The sequence below is a fragment of the Chelonoidis abingdonii genome, chromosome 3 (genome assembly GCF_003597395.2).
Source record: "Chelonoidis abingdonii isolate Lonesome George chromosome 3, CheloAbing_2.0, whole genome shotgun sequence".
In the NCBI taxonomy this organism is placed as follows: domain Eukaryota; kingdom Metazoa; phylum Chordata; order Testudines; family Testudinidae; genus Chelonoidis; species Chelonoidis abingdonii.
The window spans coordinates 124,799,185-124,818,745 of record NC_133771.1 but is presented as its reverse complement, the minus strand read 5'-3'; the positions used below and the strand labels follow the sequence as shown (position 1 = coordinate 124,818,745).

The 19,561-nt window shown below is 42.8% G+C and overlaps 1 protein-coding gene across 2 annotated transcripts in view; it reads right to left on the bottom strand.

Annotated features, from left to right (window-relative positions):
* Positions 1 to 19,561, bottom strand: part of TULP4 (TUB like protein 4) — a 300,603-nt gene that overhangs the window by 99,363 nt on the left and 181,679 nt on the right. For both annotated transcript variants that reach the window (XM_032793337.2, XM_032793346.2), the window contains exons 3-4: positions 6,072 to 6,200; positions 5,002 to 5,163 (exon numbers count right to left, since the gene is read on the bottom strand). In XM_032793337.2, coding sequence (XP_032649228.1) covers positions 5,002 to 5,163; positions 6,072 to 6,200 — 291 coding nt within the window. The remainder of the gene's footprint in view (positions 1 to 5,001; positions 5,164 to 6,071; positions 6,201 to 19,561) is intronic.

Genomic DNA, 19,561 nt, shown 5'->3' with positions numbered 1-19,561 from the left:
ACCCAGACTGCATAGCCCAGACACCAGATCCAAGCATCGAATATTGCAAAGAACTGTCAGCATACTTCATTGATAGGATCAACTGAATACATACGGAGCTAACATACCCCTGACCAGATTGTATTATCGACCCCACCACCCACGACTGACTTTGGCGTCTTCACACATCACAAAGTTTAAGATGCCCTGAAAAATACTAGGGCTGCAACATATAAAACCAATCTATGTTACTCATGGTTGGCAAAAGCCAGTGGAGATCAACTGTGCCCACTACTAATGGAAATAGTCAGTGCCTCCTTCAGAGAAGCACATCTATCAAACACCTTGAAAAATACAATAGTTCCTCCAATCTTTAGGAAGCCTGAACCTGAAGCTCTCTCCAATTATCATCCCGTCTCCAAACTCCTGTTCCTAGGCAAAATAATTGAGAAAGTAGTAACCACCATGCTTCAACGATATGTGGCATCAGCCAACCTCCTGGATGGCTCACAATAAGAGTTCAGACCTGGGCATTGCACAGAGATGGCTCTCACGACACTGAAATGTGACCACCTCATGGTGATAGACACACCTCTCCAAAGGCCCTCAGAGATCCATATTATCCTTACTTCTTTTCAATAGCAACATCAGACCACTAGGAGAGACAGAGACATGGTAGGTGCTTAGCTGCCCATGCTGTCGACTCTCAGCTATATATCTCATTCTCAATCGATGCAATCATCACTGTTACTATAATGTTAGAAATCCTATAGGAAATTAGTTATTGGATGAAGACCAGCTGGCTCAAGCTGAACCCAAGTACAACTGAAATGATACTGGTTGGAAACTGGCCAAGACGCTCTCTCCACCTTTCAGTGAAGGCAGACAGCTCTCATTCATCAAAGTGGTGTGAAACCTCAGGGTCCTTTTTGACTCTTTGTTAAATGTGGATGACCAGGTATCATCAGTTTCCAAAAAAGGCCTCTTTCACCTCCAGCTTGCTAAGAAAATTAATTGTTTCCTCCTGGATGAGGACTTGGCTGCAGTGATCCAAGCATTTGTCATCTCTAGGTTGGATTACTGTCACTCACTGTATCTGAAGCTGAAATGTGAAGAGAATGCATGCGTTCCAGCTTGAGAAGATTGTAGCTGCCAACTTTCTCCATAAGTCAAGCCTCCATGAGTCCATCAGGCCCATGCTCAAGTCCTTCAATTGGCTCCTAGTCAACTTCCAATGCCAGTTTCAGATTTTGGTCATCATTTTGAAAGCAATTTATGGATAAAGCCCCAGATACACCAAAGAACAAATTTCAATCTGTGGCCCACTGCAACAGCTGTGCTCTTTTGGGATGATGCAGATCACAAAGCCCCAGACGGAATGCCTGAGAGCTGGGATAAAGGAGGCTGAGGGAATCAGGCTATGGAATAGTCTTCCCGAGGAGATCAGACATATCCTGTCTGACTGTGTTTAGGAAATGTTGCCAAACTTTTGAGAAAACGATTCTACTGTGACACACAATATGAACAATTCTCTTCTATTTCCAACCCCTGCCACCTTAATAAAAAAAACAAAACAAGCAAACAAAAACCTTGCCCCAGGCAGTGTTTCAACCGCCAAAAGGAAGAAGTGCAAGAGACTCCATGAAGTCCACCAGAGACTTCGCTATTGCTATTGATTTTATGCAGAAGGTACTCAGATACTACAGCAACTGTTGGCTGTATCAAAGCCTATGGGCTTGTCTACACTTGAAGCGCTACAGCAGCGCTGGTTCAGTGTAGACATGACTTATGCCAAAGGGAGGGGTTCTGCATCATCAGAGGTAATCCACCTCCCCAAGAGGTGGTAGCTATGTTGATGAGAGAATTCTTCTGTCAACCTACTGCTGTCTACATGGGGACTTCAGTTGGCTTAACTACGGTTATGTCTACAGTAGAAACCTTATAGTGGCATAGCTGTACTGCTGCAGTTGCACCGCTATAAGGTCTCCCGTGTAGCTGCTCTATGCTGGTGGGAGAGAATGCTTCCATCTACATAATTAAACCACCCCCAACGAGCAGTGGTAGCTATGACAGCAGGAGAGCATCTCCTGAGCACTGTCCACTCCAGCATGTCTGTTCGTGAAACTTATGTCAATCGGGGTGTGTGTTTTTTTCATACTCCTGACCAACAAGTTTTAGTGACAAAAGGGCTAGTGTAGATATAGACTTAGTCACTCAGGGATGCAGATTTTTCATGCCCCTGAGTGACATAGCTGGGCTGATCTAATTTTTTAGTGTAGACTAGCCCTAAAATAGATGGATAAGATGATAGCACTAGCAGGAACTGCTTCAGGCAGAGAGGGAAGAGAGTACCTCTATCCTTTTCAATGAGGAAAAAATGGTAATGGGTGGGGGATAGGACAAGTGGGTTGCTGGGGGAGGGGAATAGGACAAGCATCATTGACTGTTGGTGATAAACTGACTGGGAGGAGAGATAAGTGTGCGACTGAACTGGAGGAAGAGAGGAGGACATGTATGAGAGTAGGAGAGGAAAGAGAAGAGATTAAAGCGCAAACTAGGAGGGGAATCAGGCAAACATATAATACTTCAAAATGTAGAACCTTCTCATCTGCAAGAGTATTGGGGAAGATTTTCTCTCCCAACAAATTAAATGGAACCCCTGAGTTTATATACGTTAGCTACATTTCCTTTGGTGTCAAACAAATATTCAGGTTTCCTCCTTTCTCTGTTAAAAACTTAAAAAAAACATTTTGCAGTTCTAGCATAGAAAAGAAAGGAAGCAGGGGAGATGGGGTGGGAGTGAAGGAGGAACGACACTAAAATTTCACTGAGGACAAGCAGAAAAATTAAAAGATAAACAACCACAGAAATTTAATCTTTACAGCGCACTGTTTTAAAGGTCACAGTATCATTTCCAGGGATGCCTGGAATTATCAATTTTCATGAGTATCAGGTATGAAAGAAATCAAGAAAACAGGAAAAATGAATATTCAAAATTTGATATTTACTTGCCGTTTGCTGTATTACCAAGCTCTAGGTAACAGAGGTCCTGAAGCTACTGTAGAATAGAACACTGTGGGCTTGATTCTCATCTCACTCACATGAGTATTAATTAGGCATAACTCTACTGAACTTGGTGAGGTTACACAAGAATAAAACTGGTGTGAGATCAGAATCCAGTCCTGTACATACACGTCTGTGTGTGTAACAAAAATACAGTCCATTCCTTCTAAGTCCTTATCACAGAAGTGCATAGTCTGTTCATGTCCTTAGTAATCACCTGGTCACATCTCTTTCCCTTGGACCTCATGTAATCCCAGACCCTTTACGTGGATAGAGTATTATGCTGAAGTGTATACTGAAAGCTATCCTCATCTGCACACTGTCTCTGGATAATGCATACAAATATGCACAGCGTCAGCTAAATGTGCAAACATGGGGGTTGAGTGGAAAATGTTAGATTACACAACAGCACTCATATAATATCAATTTTTGGTTACTAGAAAAAGCATTTGCCTACAGTAAAGATTTTTAACTCAAGTTAACTGATTTCTAGCTAACCTGAATTAGTTAACACATTTGTACATGCTAGTCTTGGCACTCCACAAACATTTGTGCCCCGGAACATACAAATATGATCACTACTTCGAATTAGCTGGCAATCAATTAACTTGAGTTAAAAACTCAAGGGTGACCAGAGTTTAACCAATGAAACAGACATGAAGGACTCCATGGAGAGGATAGTTTAGTCAGGGAATAAAGCATAGGACATGGAGCTGGTAGATCTGCTGCTAGTTTGTTTCCACTGACCTCAAGCAAATCATTTAATCCCTGTTCCTCAGTTTCCTCAGCTTCAAAAAGGGAATATAAAACTAGCTGCCTCACTAGGGTAGCGTTGTGATAATTAATTCATCATACTTTGCAAAGTACTTTGAGATTCCAGTCCTATGATTCTGTGATTGTATTTCCACAGAGCTCGCTTATAAAGTATCTTTATTATTATATCCCAATAACAATTCCCTAGTGAGCTTCGCATGGACTGTTATGTTTTGTATGGATTTATATTCCAACTTTATGTCACAGGCACCTAGAGCCTGGATCTGACAATTTTTAAGGAATTATAAAGCACGTAAATAAAATGATCCAATCCTGATAAAATGCAACTTCTATTTGCACAAGGTAATCTGTCCCCACCCTTTCTCTCAGTGCTATATGACAGACATACTAATTATAAAGTGGATGAATGTTGTGGAAGAAGAGACTGCTCAAGTAAGGACATGAGTTGAATAGTGAAAGAGCCATTAGATATACTACAAATGAAAACCAAAGGGCTACCTCAGTGCCCACTATAATTGACACCATGACCAACATATTAGTTGAATTAGGAAAGCGGTAATGGAGAATTTTACATCTGACTTTTTCATAGCTCAGTAAGATGTATTCCATGGTTCAAGAAATCTTTTTATTTTTATTTTTAAAGGAGATTGATTGCTTCAGGCCCTCGTCTGTCTCAGCTTTATTTTCAAAAAATTGGTGAGTCCATTTACGTGTTCAAAGATGTAAATGCAAATGCACAACTAATGCGTAATTCACAGACACAGTCACTTTTATTGCTTGTGCAAAATGGACAACTACAAGTTCTAATGACCAGTCAGATAAGTAACTCACATGCCTTATCCCAATTCACTTTAATTGCACAAACGCATTAGGTGCATAACAGCACAGTCCCTTTTTGGGTGCATAATTGCACAGGACTAATTTTGAAATGAAGCCACAAATGTTTCAGTATACCAGGAGAGAAAAATGGTCCTGGATGACAGTAATTTAGAATTCACATTGTCCAATGCTTTTGTCTAGTGCATGAGAATGACCTTGAGGTAAAGATTTAGATGGGCTCCTAGTCTCAGTTCTGAGGGAAACTGCTCACAATGTGCTCATTCTACTGTTTATGGTGACTTTTAGATGTGTTATTTCACAAAACATGAATATAGGTATTAATTTCCCATCTGTAAGTGCCATTACCTGCTGATCATCAGGAGTCCATATGCCACAGGTGATCTGACTCTCCAAGTTAATCTCTGAAGACCAATGTCTCTGTCCACTGACTGAACCAACCAGCACAAACCCATCCCTATAGGAGATGAGTGCTTGAGTCCCATCATGGCTCCATGTAAAGTCGCTCACCTTAACATATACATAGACAAGAGATTAGACATTAATCATGCAATCACTTCCAAGTTGTTATAATTAAGGCACCATTGAATAGCACCAAATGAGGATAGCTTAGCCAAAGGGCTAAACAGTTAGAAGTGTGGTATGGATTTGTATGAAATTTTGGTAAAATGTTAATGTGCTAATTTCTTCTTTTATAGCAGTTTTGTGGTTTCATGGATGTTCCCCAACAATGAATAAGCAACAATATTAATACTTAGCATTTTCATGCTACCTTTCATCTCAAGATCTCAAAGTGCTTTTCAAATGTTAAGTTAGCCCTGCAAGTATTACTATAACCATTTTATATATGATTTATTATCGAGAAGTTTAACATGGAATTAATATACGGTGTCGTAAAACTTGCTTAGAATAACACATTTTTATCACATGGCAATGGAAATCAGAAGAGTTCCTGATGGTGATTAATTGAGAGTTTAGCCATTTCATACTGTGCCACCAGTGAAAAACTCATTAATACACTGAGAACCAGTAACAAGAGTTAAAAAACAAAAACTTCTTGAGACTGTTAACTAGATACAATGGGATAAAAAAGGACTATTCCTTTATCATGCTCCCTCTGAGTGAAATTCACCAGTGGGCCACTAAAGTCCCACTTAAGTCTTACTTAAGCCTTGTTCTGAAGTCTTAAGTATAGTGTGAATCTTGTCCTGGCTTTCTGCCTCATAGCAAATTTCATCCCGTTTGTAAAATCCAAGCAGCTCAGTGTAGCAGGAATTTCTATGACACTACCTGTTTAGTCATTTCAATAAAGAAATGTTTTTTAAAAAGGAAGATTGCACTTTACATTTTCATCTTTTTCATTTTGAACCTCTTATGATTTGACTGTTCTTGACTAAAGAGAAAATGTTCATACCAACCTGTGCCCCACGATCATTCACAAGCTCCACAGACCATCTGCCTTCATACTGAATCCAAACAAAAATTCCTCCATCTGCATCGCAGGTTGCCAGTTTCTGGAATGGTTCATTCCATCTCACCAGTACAACCTAAAGAGATTTCAAACAAATGCAGCATTACCATGTCTGTATACAGTGTTAACAAGTGTTTTACAAGAGACTCAATTAACTAATACTGCAAAATAAACAATGTCACATTTAAATTCTGAATATGATCTACAAAATGGTAATTTTCGGCATAATATCATGCAGCTCTCAAGAACAGCTGGACTCATTTTATTACAGGACTCATTTTATTATGGCTGTCAAGCAATTCAGAATTCTCCTAACTATAAGGCCTTTACGGAAGACATCAGATACCTCTGAAATTAACAAAAACATGTTGTATGTGGTAATCCAGAGCTCCACTGCAGAAAGAGTAAACAAACAATCTTCCTTTCTCAAATCACTTTCCCCTGCCCCTCACCTCAAAGGCTAACAGATTCCCTGGGCCAAATTCTCAATTCTACTGACTTCAGTGGAGCCAGGTCCACTTTCACCAGGGTTGAATCTAGCCCTTTGCATCAACAACCCCTTTAAAAACATTCCAAACTCCATGAGAACTAGGAACATAATTTAACTTGAATGTTTCTTCTCTGCTACCGATTGCAGAGGGAATAAGGCTTTGTATGGGTTCTTCCTTCTTGCATTAGAGATGTTTGGATTCTTTCTACAGAACTTAACCAAGCTAAAACCTGCCATGACTGGTCTCATTTATAATTAGCATGAAGCCAATAAATGAAGCCACTTTAGAGGACCCAGTATGCACCTGAAATGAACCATGTCATCTTAGCGCAGGGGTGGGCAAACTTTTTGGCCCGAGGGCCACATCTGGGTATGAAAATTGTATGGCTGGCCATGAACGCTCACAAAATTGGGGGTTAGGGTGTGGGAGGAGGTGAGTGCTCCGGCTGGGGGTGCAGGCTCTGGGGTGGGGCTGGGGGTGCAGGAGGGTGCTCCGGGCTGTGACCGAGGGGTTCGGAGGGTGGGAGGATGATCAGGGCTGGTGCAGGGGGTCGGGGTATAGGAGGGGGTCAGGGGTGCAGGCTCCGGGCAGTGCTTACCTCAAGCACCTCCCAGAAGTAACTGCATGTCCCCTCTCCAACTCCTACGCGGAGGTGCATCCAGGCAGCTCTGCGCGCTGCCTTGTCTGCAGCCATTACCCCTGCAGCTCCCATTGGCCACAGTTACCAGCCCATGGGAGCTGTTGAGGTGGCACTTGAGGCGGGGGCAGCGTGCGGAGCCTTCTGGCTGCCCCATGTGTAGGAGCAATCACTTCATTCACATTGGGGTGAAATGCAGCAACCATGTAGGGCAGGGGTTCTCAACCTTTTTCTTTCTGAGCTTCCTCCTCTCCCTCAACATGCTATAAAAATTCCACAGCTCACCTGTATCACAACAACTGTTTTTCTGCATATCCAGTATATTAAAAGCGAGAGCCAGCGTTAGGGGACAGCAAGCAGAGCAATTGCCCAGGGCCCCATGAAGCTAAGTTGCTCGGGTTTCAGATTCAGTCTTGGGTGGTGGGGCTTGGGCTTTCTGCCCTGGGCCCCAGCGAGTCTAATGCTGGCCCCTCTCTCGTTTATTTTGGCGGACCCCCTGAAACCTCACAGGCCCTCAAGGGGCCCCAGACCTCTGGCTGAGAACTACTAACGTAGCAGAATGCATCAATAATGCTCAACAGTATTATGAAGGAAGACAACAAAATACCTTCTCTAACAACCGTCTCTAGATCTTTAGAGGTGGGGGGAGTATTTGCAGCTCCACTGATTTTAAATGGAGTTATGAGTGCTCCACACTGCTGAAAATCAGGCCCCTTAATACCTAGATAGTACTGTGACTGGACTTTTTATAGACAAGATAGACAAACTGCAAGGGGAACTTAGAGCAGTTAGTTTCTCTCCTGTACCTAACAACATTATAGTTCTTATCTAATCCTATAAAAGCCTGAGTTAAGATGCTCCTGCATTTTAAGATCACCTTGTTGTCTGTGGCTCTTATAAGGATTTGAGAAGAGGATATGATTTTACAGATAACACTTACTAATTGGCCTGCTGACATGAGCTAAGGGCACAGTGACAATATTTAACTTGAAATGCCCTGGCTCTTGTCTATTTTCAAATGGAACCTTAGGAAAACTTGATGATTTCTCTCTCTCCTTCTCCTGATTATGGTATAAATGGAAGTGAAGAAGATTGGGTGGAAGCGATCCTCTAACAGAATGTCTGTGCTTTCTTTGAATTTGATACACTGCCCAAGAGTTCATTTAGATACAGACATTCATACAATTAGAATGATGAGGTCCACGTATACTCTAATATACGTACCTCTAGTATACCCAAACTATCCAATTTAGTAACTTTCTGGCTAAATCTCAGCCTGATGTGAGCTGCCATGATCAAAATACCAAGGAGCCTCTGACATTTAGAATCATAAACTCACTTCTATAATTACAAATGAAAGTAGGGCAATGACTTCATATGTCTGGGGGTAGCTAGCTCCAAAATAAGTCCTTTGTGTAACAGCATTTTATAATCCAACTTCTTTAAAACACAGAGCAGATGTTCTCATTTCACAAGATCATGTTTAGGATGTTTCCTTCATTTAAATTTAACATCTAACCAAAGGTGCTGACTCCACAGCTGCTCAAATATCTCCAATTTCATTTTTGGCACTTATTGTATTTGGAGGAGAGATAAGGAAAGGAAGAAAGATTGCCAAACCATTCAGATGACTTTTGAATTGGCTAAAACGCATGACAACAAATTAAAGGTGAAACGCACCCCTGATCAGAGAGCCAGAGCGAGGCCTATAAAACACCCCACCATGATGCATAAGCTTCACTAACAGCCCAAATTTTCAAGGTATATCTACACTGCAATGCAAGCCCTAAGTCTGGCTTGGCCCAAGGTCAGACCCTCCCTCCCATAGGGTCCTGGAATGCCGGGTCCAACCCCTGAGTTAGTGAGACTTGTGTGTAGATGGAAGGTGGGCCAGGCTTGAGCCTAAGTTCAAACACTGGGCTTATGTTACAGTGTACACATACCCTCAGAGGCTCCAAGCTTGTGTTACCTTTAATATTCTCCATTCGGCTTTCTGGGCCCAGATCCTCAAAGGTATTTAGGATCTGAGCTCTTGTGTCCTCATGTAGCTACTCATAGCTAATAGTTTTGGGTTTGTTTGTTTTTTTTAGTAAGCTCTAATATATTCTAAATAGTGCTTGAGCCAAAGGCCAACAAAATCAATTGGAGTCTTTCCATGGACTTCAATGAGTTTCGGATCAGGCCCTTTTTGTTACATTTCTCTACAATATTTGATGATAATTTTGTTTGAAAAGTAAAGCATTCAAAATTTTCCAGTTTTGTTTTCAATGTCAACTTCGTTTTGTTGAATTACATTTAATTAATACTAAAAGCACTAAAAACTCTCCACAAGAACTGACTGCATTGTTATTATGATGACATGAACACAATAGAATCAGCAAAAAGGAAAGACTTTGAAAATCATTTTTCATACAGTATTAAGGCTTTCTTATTCTTGTGACATGTCTTTTGCTTCCATCTTATAAATTAAAACTCAGCACATTTATGCAAGGATTAAATGTCACTTTTTTAATTTGAAAAAATCAACAACAGACAATGTGGAGCCCAAGTCAAGTGCAAGGCTTTAAATGGGTAAGGAAATATTTTTAAACCTCCTTGTTTATCTAGATCTCAAATTTGGCTGGCGAGGGACAAAATATGCTTCCAGCTTTTCTTTCTTTTTTTAAAACCAACATGTAACTATATTGTTCATTAAGGCCCTACTTAATTTGCAATACTGCGGAAATTGCGGATCCTGCAATATTAGGCTTGCACTGGAATTTTGATTTTAATTAGCTTACTTTGCACTGTCTGAAGTTTTGCATACATTTCGAGGTTTGCAACACACATTTTTCCCCCCATTAGTACAGGAGAATCCTATTTAGCTGAGCTGATAATGGCTGGAGCTTGGGCTGTCAGCCCCATGAACCGCAGGGCTCCCACTATCGGCCACACGCATTAATGACTTTAACATAGTTGCAGCAAAATGTCTGGTTATCAAAAAAATTAGCAGGCATAATGTAATACTTGAGTGTTTACACTGTTCCAGTAATTTTTCTAAAACAGGTCTTCTCCAGCTTTTCCAAATTACTGCAATTAATAAAGGTCCATTATTTCTTTTCCGCAATTTTCCATGTCTTATCCGCAACTCAGCTGCTATTATGTGATAATCATTCTGCAATTCAAAGCAGGGCCTTATTGTTTATTAAACAAAAGATGTGCTTTATATCAGCCATGATTACTATTTATATTCTGATAGCACCTAGAGCTCCCAGCTGATTTGCCTGAACTCTGTTTTTGTTTTCTTGATTGTGTTAATCAGTGATTAACCTTGACTGCAACAGGAGGAGGAGCTCCTACCATGCCAACCCAGGAGGAGAGGGCGGGAGCTGTGCGGGAGGGCTGTTTAGCCAAGCCAGAAAGAGCTGCCTTGCACCCCATATACCTCATACACAGTCCCCTGCTTTACTCCAAGTGTGATTTCTAGCCAGATATAGCTATGAACAATGTTAAGCAGGGAAGCCTAAGCTCAGACTTTTCCAGCCAGACTACCATGCCCACAACATAGTAGGAAAGTAACACTAGTTCCACTGAATGCTAAAAAGCAGCAAATTAAACTGCTATATTCAGTCATTCTCTGGCCTATTTACATCTGACATGGAATACTGGGACAAGTCACCACCTAATTTGGTGCAGTATCCTTAAGAATCAGTATTTCAGATTAGTACCAGAGCAGAAATTGTATTTCTGCAAAAAGTTACTAATTTGGCTATCGCTCCTGAGACATATATGTCCATAGTATTATTGTGATTTTATCACGAGTCTTGCAATATTCAGTGTTTTCTTTAAAGCTCCAGCCTTTAGAACCATACAAAGACAGGAAAATCTCTTTATTTAAAACAAACAAACAAACAAAAAAAAACTGAGTTTCTAGCTCTCCTGGTTCTCGAGAAAAGCTTGAAAACATGAATCTTAAAGGCTCAAAAACCAGAAGGGGGGGAAAAAAAAAAGACCAATTTTTTTTTTGTTTTTTAAAACTTGTGATTCTTCAGCCAATAATATTCCATTCCATGATATTAGAATCTTTGAGGTTGGCAACATTGAAATATACTTGAAAGATATATTTTCAGTTCTACACAAGCATGCAAAGTTTATTTCAGCTACTCTTTCAATAGGCTCACGCAAGTCTTGAAACATAATTATTTTTACCATAGAACCCAGAGGATCCAGCCAATTGTGCTTAGTGCAATACTAATTCATAGAAAAGAGATAGCCCCTGCCTCATGGGGCTTACGGTCTAAGGGCATCAGTTCTGCGATTTAATACATGCAGCCAGGCCCCCATCAATTTCAATGCACAGGCAGCAGAGTCCACATGCATAGATCATTTTAAGACAAGTTAGTTTAAGACAAGATGTAATAAACTGGTGTAACAAAAATCGAAGGAGAAAGGGGAGGCAGAACTGAATGACAGTGACAGAAACACACCAAGGCTAAAATAAACTAGCTATCTGTATAATTTGTAGGTTTGATTTTTTTTTAAAGACATAAATAAGCAAGAGACAACGACATCAGTAATCCCTGCTGGCCACCTGTATAGCCATTATCGGTTGGCAATTTATTGTAGGCATCACAGGTAATTCAGGTCTTTAAGAGAGATGATACACAATCATCCTTGCCGCCTACAAAATGCAAACAAATCTGCGAAAGTCAAGATTATACATACAGAGTAGACAAGGCGAGTGAGCCAGTATATTTTATTGGATTGACTTCTGTTGGGGAAAGGGACAAGCTTTTGCATTCCACGCAACTCTTTTTTAGCTTTGGTATGATAAATGATACCTCCAGGTTGGTCTGCATCATCCAGGCCTGAGATCTGTGTGATTATATAAGGCAAGGTTGAGAACTGTCCAAATGTCCAGGGCTGGACTATTGGACTCTGACTTGTGTTGGTCAAGACAAGCAGATCATGGTACTATTGCACAGTTATACATTTACTGTATTTATGTTACTGCATTTATTATTGGGGAAAAAACAGTGTACATACCCTCTTCCCCACCCTCACAAAATGATGATTACCATTGAGTTAGCCTTTTTTAATGTTTAAAAACACCACAAGATTACTCAGTTTGATATAATAAAATACTAATAGAATAAATAATAACAAATGATAAATAAATAATAAATAAACAATGTTCTACCCAAGGATCTCATACACACTGATGAAAAGTAAATGATTTACTGTCACAACACATCTGGAAGGTATGAGGTACTATCACCCTCATTTTACACATTGCGATACTGAGGCACAGAAGGTTAAGACCACATTTTTCAAAAGCAGCTTCTGAGTTTGGGTGTTGAACTTGGGATACCTTGGGCCAGATTTTCAGCAATGTTGAGCATCAACAGCCCCAATGATTTCTAGTGAAGGTGTGAACTATCAACAGCTCTGAAAGTCCAGCCCAAGATAGCTCAGCTTTTGCACCCAAAAACAGAGCCTCCTGAAATCAGAGGCTTCTCTTGAAAATATTGTTCTAAGTGACTTGCCCAAGGTCATACTGTAATTCTGTGGCAGAGACAGAACAGAATCCAAGTCTCCTGACTACCTATTCCGAATCTTGACCATCTTTCCTCCTTTGTGAGGAGAGGAGCAATGTAAAAAGCTTTCTGTTCTAGTAAAATGATTTTCTTTTTGCAACTGATTAAAAAAATGATAATTAGAGTGGGTAGAAAAATGAAAAATTAGTTTTGCAAAAAAATTTCAAAGTTGCATTCACTTCAGAGGGCTTGAAATAGATACATTTTTATATTTCTGGAAATTTGTGAATTTCCCCCTGAAACTTTTATTGAAAATATTATCAAAAGAGTTAAATGATTATTATAATTTTGAGGGGGATTACTAAAAACAGGTAAAAATTTGAAAGAAATATCAAAAAAGGACATCATTTTTGTCATAAAAAACTAATTTCATCAATGGCGACAAATTTTCATGAAAATTTTCCTTTGATAAAAGGCTGTTTTCAAAAACAACAACAACAACAAATTTTTATTTGAAGCATTTTGTCCATCTCTAATGACAATTAAAATACCAAAACCCATGTAGCACAGGGAAATCAAGTTCCAATATCCTTAAAGTCAGAATGTTTACCTTGTGCCAGCAGACCCCTTGCTCATTCATTGTCTAAGGGCTTGGCTACACTTGGAAATGTGCAGCGCTGGGAGTTACAGCTGTGGTCGTACAGCTGTGTAGGAACAGCGCTGCAGTGTGGCCACACTCACAGCTACCAGCGCTGCAGTGTGGCCACATTTGCACGCAGTTGGCCCAAGCGGCGTGATGGGAAAGGGCATTGGGGCCACTACCCACAGAGCACCTCGCGCCCATCTTGGTGCGGTGGGTTGTGGAAGGGACGCAAGGGTGCGGGTCATGTCCGCTTCCGTCCCAGCTCCCCGTGGTCATCGCTCCAGCAATTTGGCGTGCATTGGAATCTGCCCTCGGTTTCTGTTAGAAATGGACGCCGAGCTGCCTGAGACGTTGCCGATCGAATGATCGCCAGCAACATCACTTTGCAGTGGGCATTCCTTCTGCTCCAAAGCTGACAGTGACGATACCGACCGTGACTATCCGAATACAGATACAGATCACCTGACGCAGTGACACAAATGCTGGTGGCAGTAATGGCTGCCTAGCAGTCGTGGAAACGCTGCCTTTGGGCGGAAAAACAAAAGCACGGATGGTGGGACATCACGTCCTGCAAGCTGGCGATGACGGAGCGGGCTGCAGAACTGTTTCGGATGAGAAAAGCCACTTTCCGGACGTGTGCGACCGCCCCCTACCCTGGGCGCAACGGACGAGATTGAAAGACGCCCTGTCATGGAACAGTGGTGAGCATTCGACAGTCTTGGAAGAGGCAACTCCAAAGACACTGCCACGACGGTGCGACAGTTTTTTTGGAGGAAAGCCAGTGGAATAGTGTGATCAAGTTGCAGGGTCCATTAAGTCGCATCCCTCGAGAAAGAATGTCGACTCGGGAATGTGCCGGACATTCTGGATGCTTTGCAACAAATGGCTTTCCGTAACGGGGGGAGAAGGGGCGATAGATGGGCAACGGGCATATCCATCTGGCCCACCCAATCAGGCATCCGACCGTACATTAACGGAAGGGGTATTCCTAATGTAGTTCCCAGGCGCTTGTGATCACCCCCGTGGGAAGTTCACATGACAGTTACACAGGCGGCCTGAAAGGTGCTATGATGCACAGGCATCCTTTCGGAAACAGTGCTGTTCAAGGAAGCTGCAGGCCCGGAACTTTCTCCAGATCGCAAGAGTCACAGTCAGGGGACGTCGACAATGCCCATTGGATCCTGAGCCGCCGCTACCCCGGTAATAGCCTGGCTCATGAACCATAGCCTAAGGCTTGAGCAGGGCAAGGCCGCAGTCAACTACAGCGAGCGCTGGTGCAAATTGACTGTGGAGGGTGCTATCGGCGGCATTTAAAGGACGCTTGAGTGTCTTCTGGAAAGCCTAGACTTGGGGAAAGCAGCATCCCTGCGTTATAAGGCCGTGTGCTGTACCCCATAAATCTTGGTAAGGGAAGGGGAAACAGTCCGGACAATGGACCTCCGAGGATTCAACGCCTGGAGAGCTGAATTGCACAGCCAGAGACAGGCTACTAGAAGGCCCACCACAGGCATTCCAGGATTAGGGATCCTGGAGGAACATGTGAGCTGAAGCCAACATAAGTTGGTGCCTTGCGCTGGGTAATGCAGTGGTACAGACGGATTTCTTCCTTGCGGTACAGTATTCGCTGTTCGCAAAAGAAAAACTGTTTTAAAAGCTACAAGAAACCGTAAAAAATACAGACATAAAAGGATGAGGGGCAGGGTAGAGTGAGAAGACAGCAGATGTTTGCATATTCCGGCTGGAAGTGCGCGGCAATGCCTCTGCACTTCAGCACAGCCTTGAAGGTGAATGGGTTGAGTGCAGAGGTAAAAGGTCCGTAGCTCTCAGGGCTCGTCCGGTGAACGAACAGGTGGGGGCCCTGTGGTGGTCAGAAGCAGGATACCGGGGAAGGGTTCTAGCAAACACTGGGGCAAAAGGAAGAGCTTTGGGACGGGGTGGGGTAGCACCGGATAGATCTGCCTGCATGGCTACCATTGACTGCCACTACAGTCGTGGGGCAGCGCCAGTAGCTGAAGAAGCTGGTTGTAGTGTCCCTTTGCAATGCTTTTCCCGTACCAATACTTTGTTCAATGCTTTCTGTTGCCTCCACGGGCATCTCCTCTCCTCCCATCCTGAACCGTTACTGCTCTGGCATACGATTCATAACGCGTTCACCAAATCTTGGTCTTGCTTTGTCGCCTCGTCAAGTTCTGATCTCTTCTCTGACTAACGACCGATGATCAAGGCGAACACTTAAAAAAGAAACAGAAGCAGTAGTACAGAGCGGCATGGGATAACACGTGCAGAGTTGTAGACCTCTTTGAGCAGCATTTACACACACCTCCATAGCCACAGAGAGGCAACAGCAGAAGAAGACAGGTGGATACAGGGCGGGTCAACTAAGGAATCAATGTTTCTGCTGGCCGTCCCCTGGAATGGAGCTGCTGAGTGGAGTCAGGGCTCAAGGGATTGGCATGGGGAACAGCAGAGAAGCACTGGGAAGACCACGGAACACCACCCCCCACAAGTGCCACAGCACTTTACTCCTGGAATCACTGTTCTGCTAGCGACTCACACCCCTGGGAAAGGGAATGCCAGATAAGGGCTCTCAATGGCGTTTGGCACAGAAAGCAGAAGAAGCAGCTAGACGGGGGACAGACATCGAACAAGTATCACTAATTCCACAGCCATTTGAGCCGTCCAGATACATCCCCTGCCCTGCGCACCTGGGCAAGAGCCGGAAGGGCGTCTCCAGCAATGGGGACCGCACTGGTCCCTAGGCACTGCCTGGTGCAGCAAGTGCCCCCCACTATCCTTCACGGCAACAGTGGCTGCGGACGACGTTAGCCACGACTGGGACAAAAAGACCCACAGTACTCTCCCATAAACTGCCGCAGCACATCCCCAGCTCTGGCAGAACGTTTGCAAGAGAACAGAGGCCAAGTACCGGACGTGATAGACCAAGCAAATGGTATGCACACTAGCGCAGCATGCATGCACGCACGGCACGCAGGCAGCCATAACCACCCCCCTCACAAAACATGGTAAAAGTGCTACCGGGAGACACGCTCCTCGCTCTCTTCAACCAACCACGTTCCAGCTGCTGCGACTGGCTAGCTTCCTCCTGGCTTGAGAAGAGCTCCTGGCTGCATGCCTCCTGGGACTCTGGGGTATCTTCCACCACTCCAGTACCCTCAGTCTCTGGATCCTCCACAGCCTCCTCCACCTCCTCTCCCGGCTCTGAACTGTCCATCGTGGTCCTTGGATTTGCAGTGGGGTCACCCCCAAGTATCGCGTCCAGCTCATTGTAAAAACGGCAGGTCGTGGGGGCAGTTTCCCTCACAGGCTTTGCAATAGGCACTCCGCAGCTCCTTTACTTTGACCCTGCACTGCAGGGCGTCCCGTTCATGGCCCCTATCCAGCATGGACTTTGATATCTGGCCATAGGTATCACAATTTCTACGGCTGGAGCGCAGCTGTGACTGCACAGCTTCCTCACCCCAAACACTGATGAGGTCCTGCAGCTCACCATTGCTCCATGCTGGGGCTCGTTTGCGGCGTGGAGGCATGGTCAGTGATTGATTGATTGATTGATTGCACTCCACGCCTGGCTGAGCAAACAGGAAGGAGATTTTTAAAATTCCCGCGGCATTTAAAGGGCGGGTCACCTGAGCTCAGGGCAGTGGAGTGTGAAACGATGAGCAGAGTGGCCGAAAAGGTATGCTGGGATACCTCCTAATACCCTGGAGGCCAACAACAGCGCTTTTGGTGTCCACACCTGATGACCAACACTGCATCACCAGCGATGGAATCGCTACACCCCAATCAGACCAGGTGTACAGCCAGCGCTGCAGCCAGGGAGTTGCAGCGCTGGCTGGGCTTTCCAAGTGTGTACACAGAGTGAGTTGCAGCGCTGTAACCCCTTCACCAGCGCTGCAACTCTCCAGTGTAGCCAAGGCCTAAGATTATGAGAGTTCTGAAATCCTAGCTTGCTGAAGTCCTTGGGAAAACTGATTTCAGCAGGGACAGAATTTAATCCAGGAGCAGCAATCAGACTGAAGCCTCTTTCTTATCTTGGGTACTTGTGTGCCAGGAAATCTCCACTTTTCTTCTCAGCTCCTCCTAAGGTGAAATTCCTTCCTCACCCTTTGGGCTGGTCTGTTAGGAGTTATTCGCCTCAATATTTAAAACTCACATCTAAATTATAGCTGAACTGGAATATGACAGCTCTTACTAAAGAAAGAGAGGAAACCAAAGAAAATAAGAAAAAGCATTCCATTTAATGTTGGCGATTAAACTACTTGGTCATTTCCCTTTATCCTTGGAAACAGAAATATATTATTGTTACTTTTAGAGAAGAAAAATAAAAAGAACTGCCTGAAAGTGCTGTGCTCCCTACTCACATATTATAAACACACAAATCTAACATGACTTTGCAAAATGCCACATAAAGACTTCTAGATAAATCAATAATGATTGTGCACAAAGCTGAGTAGGTGGTGCAGTTTGGAAGTACAATACTAATGACATTACATATCATTACTTCTAGGCAGCATGGAAAGCACAATACAAGGGACTAAAAGGCAATGATGGTCTCCTGCTGTGTTTGTGCTATGAACATACAACCTCACCATTCATCTTAGGTCCTATACAACCATTGCTGATCCAGTCATGGACCCTGTCCCTAACATGTTATGAGGAGAGAAAGCAGATGCGATTGTTGAAACTTCATATAGACCCCTATGTGCTTCCAATACCAGACTGCTGTTACTCCCATCTATTGATAGTGGAGAATAGACTCTTCTCCCCCACAATCCTCCACCACCTAGAGCAGCCTCTATTCCTTTCTTTACCTACTTGATCAACTCTCTTCAAATCAATGTCCACCTCTCCTCCTCAGCCTAGCATTCAATCCTTCGATCTAATAAAACATTCCTATTCTTTTCTGTTAGCCTCGCAGTTTCCCTGTTCTTTCCCCCAAAAGCTCCCAGGTAAAACATACAACTATTTACCTTTATCATACCCTTGCTTTACAACATATAGTAGTTTGCATTTAATGCTTGTACTATGGACTAATCAAATATGACGTGATTAATAAGACTTTTGTGTGAAAGATGCTATATACAAATATACTGCAAATAGGAACCATAGTTACTTCCTCTCCCCTTCTCTTGTCTCACCAGCCCCTATTTACACATAAACTATGCTCCATGACTGAAGAAACATAAGAACACTGCTGTAGTTTAATCTCTCCCTGCTTTCTAACTTGGGGCACTACTCTTCAGTATATTGACATATCATTTCCTGGAAAACAGGGTACGCCTAATTTAAAAAAAAAAAAATCAATAGGTTAGTTTCACTGATTAAACATTCAATCTTTTAAAATAATCATACTTTAAAACATTAGCTTTCATTTTGTTCATTTCCTATTGCATTGCTATAGGTAACAAAATAAAGTCCAAGCACAGTTAGTGTTCTAGCCATGGAGACTGTGAAACTTCATAGGAAGACATTACCCCAGAATTATCATCATTCAGTAGGCAATGCAATAGGTATTTTGACAGGGTTGCTACATGCTTTTGAGTTGACGTGTATGATTTATACCAAATGGAACTTCTTCCCACGGTGATTTAACTATTTATATGGTCATATTTATTTTATTACATTCTGAGCAAGATCGACCTTTCACATTTTCTTCAGTTTCATAACATAAGGTTAGGCCTTGGTGGAATATATGGCCTTCTGCTGCCTTTAACATTTCTGATTTCATTTATTTCTAGCACAGATGACCAAACAGGTCAGTATCTGCCAATTCCCGCAGGATAGGTGTAATTTACTAAATGGTCTTCTTGGCCTAAAATAGTGGAGTCTATGGTGTTGAAATCTCTTTGTGGTTTCAACCTTGATTCCAGGTCTCCTCTCCTTTTAACATATGGTACTTAGATTAGTTACTATAGCAAAGGGGCCATGTGCCTAGAGATGGATGGGTAGCTAGAGAAACCAGTTCCTAGTATTCCTTCTCAAACCTGAAATGAACCGGAGGATGCATCTCGAACTACACTCTAGGTACGTCTACACTACGGGATTATTCTGATTTTACATAAACCGGTTTTATAAAACAGATTGTATAAAGTCGAGTGCACGCGGCCACACTAAGCACATTAATTCGGC